At 37.9% G+C, this 6,208-nt stretch overlaps 1 protein-coding gene across 1 annotated transcript; it reads right to left on the bottom strand.

Annotated features, from left to right (window-relative positions):
• Nucleotides 1-298: 298 nt before the first annotated feature.
• On the bottom strand, nt 299-5,851 carry LOC119311273 (probable gamma-aminobutyrate transaminase 4). Its single transcript, XM_037586919.1, has 18 exons — nt 5,766-5,851; nt 5,591-5,678; nt 5,036-5,108; nt 4,712-4,809; nt 4,466-4,558; nt 3,992-4,065; nt 3,662-3,700; nt 3,488-3,576; nt 3,338-3,414; nt 3,189-3,263; nt 2,859-2,906; nt 2,671-2,754; nt 2,499-2,586; nt 2,333-2,408; nt 2,143-2,239; nt 1,931-2,009; nt 481-596; nt 299-373 (listed from the first exon to the last, which is right to left on the bottom strand). The coding sequence occupies exons 1-18, from the start codon at nt 5,849-5,851 to the stop codon at nt 299-301; spliced, it is 1,455 nt and encodes a 484-aa protein (XP_037442816.1).
• Between the last annotated feature and the right edge of the window lie 357 nt (nt 5,852-6,208).

The raw sequence follows: 6,208 nt of genomic DNA, 5'->3' as shown, positions 1-6,208 counted from the left end.
TCCGCCCCTGCAGTTGTCGTCCAAGGCGGACACCACGCCCAACAAGTATTTGTCCAAATGTTGACATACTATGTGCACTTTTATGAAAAGATTATGATTATCCTTTATGAAAACATACATTCCTTCATGAAGGAACAAATAATATGTACACTTTAATGGAAATATATTATGATTGTCATTTGGCACAATAAGATAAATATCTTAACATATTATTAAGAACAACTAGTGATTTATTCCATGCAGGAACCAATATCTCTGCTTTAACTTTGCCACCATTATCATACATTACATATGTTAACTAATTCTTCTTGGATTTTAGCTCTGCTACTCTTTCCTCTGTGGCTTTCAGAGCTTCTCCATATATGCTCACCAGCTGAAAAGCAGTTTCAATATCATGAGTCATGACATATCAACTATGCTTTCATCTATGACCATAAAAGAGATACATAGAGGCTCCTATGATGTGAATTTAATTCTTACTTTATCAATTTCTTCATGGGTTATTATCAGTGGTGGGGACATCACTATCATGTTTCCAAGAACCTTAACCATCATACCAAGTTCCTTACACTCCGCTCCAAAGATTTCACCAATTCCTGAAAATGCCATGCAAAAATATTATAACTTACTATGTGAGGGTATACCATAACCGACCAAAACTAACAAGAGGTCCATGGTTAGATGAGGGCCCCAATCATTACAACTTTTATTCATGTGCGTCAAGATGAATGAAAAGCTTCTTCTCACCCTCAAATATAGGGGCTAAATCTGACTCATATTCGAAATAAATAAGGACAATAAAAAGTCTACATTGGATTTGGTACACCACCATCGATATACTATTGACCTATACATTGTGTGAGCATGTGCCCACACCACAAGATAAATATGAATGTAAGAACAAAAGGAGAACATATGAATTCACAAATTCAGAAAAGCCTTTAATGATAAACTCAAATTTAAAAAATAAATAAATCCAAATGGGACTTGTTAGACATGACCAAATAAAAGTGCAATAATGTTTTGTGCAACAGTCAATTGAATTAAAATCAATTAAACAATAATGCTCAGTCGATCCCACTAACATAAGGCACTAGATTTTGGATGAGGGAACATAAGTTATTCTCTTTATTACTTCCTTCCCATGGAAATTAAAGGCAACCTGAGGAGTTACCCTGGTTCAAAATCTGCACTCCACAACTTTTTTTAAGAACATGGTTAGGTTTTAATAGCTCGGAATCTAAAACTTCTGTTTAAATAGTTAGCATGTACTTCATAAACAAATATAAGACATTTTGTAAACAAATATAAGACAGAGAGAGTATAGGCTAAACCTTAAGGGTAATACACATAACATATTTCCTACTCTAAGGACATACATTCTTAGTTGTCATTGTGTTAAAGTTCCAGGCAACATTGGAGGGCCAATTTTGGTGTTTTGATCCTTTTGCGAAAGTTTAGCGAGATCTAACCCTGGTTTGAAAGTTTTTCAAGATCTGACCCTTTTTTCTACCGCCAGGGTGGATGGCGATAGGGTATAACAGCCTACCTCCAAGGACCCTGGAGGTGGGCAACTTATCCACGTCATCGCAGGGCTGCCCTACCGCAAATTAGACTGGCGGTAGCCTGTGTACCCCTAACGCCGAGGTGCCCGGCGGTAGGTGAGTACCTGCACTATATTTGATACTTAGAAAAAAATTTACGATAGGGCGTGCATCCCTACCGCCAAGGGCCCCGGTGGTAGGCTATTATACCCTACCGCCATTGACCCTGGCAGTACAAAAAGGATCAGATCTCGAAAAACTTTCAAACCAGGGTCAGATCTCGCTAAACTTTCACAAAAGGGTCAAAAATCCAAAATCGGCCAAATTGGAGATAAGTTGATAAATGACTAAATATGATCTTGTAGCTAGTCACTACTATTACTTACCCCACTCAACGGGGAATAGATCATATGGTGATTTGTTGTTGGTGAACTCAGTTGCTATGAGCAATCCTACACCACGTGTCTGCATACAAGAGCACGCCAGATAAACCATGATATTTACATGTTTAAATAAGAAAGATAAATTCATGCCTATGGTACGAGAGACCAGGAGATATTTAGAAATGTTTGGAAAATCTGAACATAGAGATGAATACCTCCCCAACAATTGGACTTTCAGCTGCAAACGCCTCGATTCCCTCCTGGAACCTTTGAGCAACATGTGTTACATGACCAGGAATATCCCTTTCCCTAATACCAGCAATTTTGTGAAACATTCATCGTAAAGAAATTAAACCTATATATGTCTCTATAGTGGCTTCGAGAATAGAAAAGTGAGTGTATCGGTAAATTTTCAGTGCCTCTAAAGCCACAGCACATGAAACAGGATGGCCAGAGTATGTAAAGCCATGAGCAAATGTACCTTCACAAAAGGCAAGATCTCAACATTACTTCATTTTTAGAGACTATATACAAACAACATGATGAGTTAATATAATGTCATTTAACTTACCAAGTTTATTGCTATGAGCACCAATCACATCTGCTATTTCTGGACTAACAAGTATTGCTCCAATGGGGAGATAGGCACAAGAAAGAGCCTATCATGGTGAATTAACACGAGTCATCTTGAATTAGATAATAAATGTTAATTGTTAATGGTAGTTTGGTACTAGAGAACTCACCTTTGCCAAGGAGACAAGATCTGGCTTGATGTTATAAAAATCAGATCCAAACATAGTTCCCAACCTTCCAAACCCAATAATAACCTGGAATGGATGGTGGTAATTAAGTTCACACCTTTTGCCCAATAATATTATTATTGTTTTTCACCATATAATGTCTAATTCGGTAAGAAACAATGTAAACATACCTCATCTGCTATGAAAAGGATGTCATGCCTCTTAACCACTGTTTGAATCTGTTGACAGGCAACAAAATAGCACATACTGAACATGCATAATTCAATTTTGATGTTGGGTGAATAGTAAAACACTAGCGCTAGCAACTCTATGAAACATCAACAGTTTTGTGGAACCCCTACAATGTAGTGAAGCCCACAATTTTCTGAGTGGGCAACTATCAAAAGTTCCACATATGGATAATCTTAGCTTTGTATAATTTCAGGGTGACATTAAGTAAATGAATTTAGATGGGTTTCTAATTGGAAAATACAACTTTAACTTATAACATGCAAATCCACCTTCTCAAAATATGTCTTTGGAGGAATGATGACACCACCAGCACCAATCACAGGTTCAGCTATGAAGGCAGCGATCTAAGGGGGAATAGATTAGATTAGTAAAGTTTGCCATTAATTATAAGCTTTGAGGCCCATCAACGGAGGTCTACCGTTTCGGCCCCTTCTTTGAGGATAAGATTCTCTAAACTAATGGCAAGTCTAGTTGCGAATTCTTCTTCTGTCTCACCTGTCGCCCCACAAAAAATGTTTCATCAGAAAAGTGCATTGGGTCAATCATAAAGAATATTTTTTAGGTGTACCAGGAAGATGGAAACGCCAGTAATGAGGACAGTCTGTGTGCAGAACAAAATGTCCTGGCAGATCGAAGTCCTGGTGCAACAAAGGAAGACTAAACATGGAGAAGGAATCAGTGAAAATTTTGAGTTTTGGATATATTTTATCTCAAGCTGATTTTTCAATAAGACAATACCCACCCAGATAGACTTGTTGATATGAATGTTGTGCCATGATATCTACAATAGACATTAAGCATGATATTAAAAACCAATATCATAAATTTTATTTAGAGAATATCATAAATGTTATTAAGCATGATATTATAACCAATATCATCTCAAGAATATCATTATGACCAGGTGGGGTGTACTTCTTTGATGCCTATGAAAATTGTTATTTAGAGAGGGTCAATTAACAGAAATCACCATATATATGTAACATGAAGGGACTAAATGGGAAAAACATGAAAGCAGAAAAACTACACTCTTGGTGTGAGGAACACAAGTGGTAAACAATATGTAGCTTACGATTGTGATCTCGCAATGATTTTCTTCTTGCCTGGCCTCCCCAGCGCATTGTTATAATACCATACAAGCTTGACCTGCAAAAGAATTGAATATATAAGAAAATCAACATTATAATAGTAATAAATCAAAGAAATAAACAAAATACAACATTCAAGATCTCTATATTTATTACGTCTCTTGCTTCCAGTACAGCTATAAAAAGGACATAAACATATTGAAGGAAAAATAGATATGTAGTGACATTCCTGCAAAAGTACAACTAATAAACCAAGCAACCCTCATTCAAACCTAGATCATTAGATATGCAGTGATATTTTAAAACCTAGACCATTTCTACCATGTTTCTAAATAATTCATTTTTTTCACACATTCAAATTTGAACTTTGAAAGTTTCAGACTACGGGCATTGCTTTTAACTGATATAACTTTTCCTAGTGTAAACTCCATGATTGGTTGGTACTTTAGCAAGCTTACCTGAGAGTCATTTGCTTCTGAACCACTGCTGGTAAAGAACACTTTCCCCATTTCCCTGGCGGTAAACATGTTAATAAGTTCGTTCGCTAGATCCTGCAAGTAGCAGCAGAGGCTAGAATCACCGATGTTTCATGTTTGCAGCAGAACTAAGTCAGCCACTTCTAGCATTCTATCTTGTATTGATATTTTGGGAGAATGAGTATGCAAATGAACCAAGGATTGATGAAATATGCACAATATATGTACCAAAGAAGGTCTGGTTGTACGGTTCCAAAAGGAATGGTAGAAGGGCAACTTGTTTAATTGCTCAGTTGCAGCTTTGACTAATCGAGGCTCACTACCACCTGCAAAATAGCATGAGTGGTACTATATGAAACAAGCCAAGTTTGCAATCAAGCCACTATTTCGTCAACCCAAAAGATTAGCCTAGTGGGTGAGGGAGGCCCCACCTTATATATTGTTCTCCCCAATCATCAATTTTTGATGCGGGGCTAAACTGAACGGGAAAAACCATTGGTGCTCTGGTTGTTTATAAAAGAATTAAATGCGCATTCGAAAGCATGCACATACCTAAAGCTGTAGAGAACAATCCTGCAAGGGCATCCAGATACTTTTTCCCGTTGGCATCGTAAACATAACAACCCTGTATATATATAAATGAAAAAATAGCATGCTATGACAAAATAGCGTGACCCTTAAAATATGCTATTAGCGAGACATTGTATACTGATTTATTTAGCGAAACATTTCTTAGAATGCTATAGCGTGCTAACTTTTTCACACACACACACACACACACACACACACACACACACACACACATACAAATTTTTTTATAGCTCCACTCAAACGAAACACCACTCGCTTGTCCGTCTATTATCTCTACTGACTTTTCCCTTGAAGGTCTTTTAGGAAACCATTTACCTATGATTATAGCGGTGTTCCTTAGTATTTTTTACTGAAGATAAAAAAACGAGGATTGATGACAGTCACGTAAAAGGGAAATGTTAAAGTTGTATGTTGGAAACAAGGTCTATATCTAGAACATCATCTGTTTACGAACTGAGAGATCATGTTCAAAGAGAAATAAACCAAAGCAATGTCACATGTGCGCATAAAATAAACCTCTGATCTCTCAATAACCAAAGGAGGTGAGTTTGCGGTCTGCCACCCCGCTGTGAACGGTGCCAGCATGGCATGCTCCTTACTAGCCCTAAATAGAATTAATGCATCAGTAAACAACCTGTAAATAATGCAGATCATGCAGAACATCTTACTTTAACCATTCTTCTTTTCATACCCATGTTCTTGAACAGAGTCTAGCCGTGCGGAAGCCACCTGGTCGGACAAGGCATCTGCTTGGAGCAGGCCACGAGGAGTCGTCATCTCCCCCAAGATGAATTAACGTTTGCTCTCGCAAGGGTACTTACTTGGAGTAACAAATGGGTGGATGCGTGCCTATATATAGTGTGGTAGCAACAGAATTGTTTGTCCGCGTGCGCAGCCTGCGAGCAATTTCGTCAAACGTCGCAACGTAGATAGTCTGGTATTAACGCGCACGGCATCACGGCCTTATTTTTTTTCTTTCGCAAAAAGTACCATGCTCGATCAGATAGACAACAACAGTACAAAGGACGTGTCACCTCGATCGGCCTTATCCTTGACTAACTTATCCGTAAGCTAGCACGTACACGTAATTAACCATGGCCCGACGCCGCTTGATGTCTTTTGGTCTTGTTGTTC

This window comes from Triticum dicoccoides, chromosome 1B, assembly GCF_002162155.2.
Source record: "Triticum dicoccoides isolate Atlit2015 ecotype Zavitan chromosome 1B, WEW_v2.0, whole genome shotgun sequence".
Classification (NCBI taxonomy): domain Eukaryota; kingdom Viridiplantae; phylum Streptophyta; class Magnoliopsida; order Poales; family Poaceae; genus Triticum; species Triticum dicoccoides.
The sequence above is the reverse complement of the archived record's forward strand: the minus strand, read 5'-3'. Positions and strand labels throughout refer to the sequence as shown.

Excerpts from the sequence above, each read along its gene's own strand:
- LOC119311273 (XM_037586919.1), bottom strand. The coding sequence starts at position 5,851 with ATGACGACTCCTCGTGGCCTGCTCCAAGCAGATGCCTTGTCCGACCAG. Across the intron at positions 2,240-2,332 it reads TTAGAGGCACTGAAAATTTA|TAGGGAAAGGGATATTCCTG; the intron begins CCGATACACTCA and ends AATTGCTGGTAT. Across the intron at positions 2,010-2,142 it reads AAAGTCCAATTGTTGGGGAG|ACACGTGGTGTAGGATTGCT; the intron begins GTATTCATCTCT and ends TCTTGTATGCAG.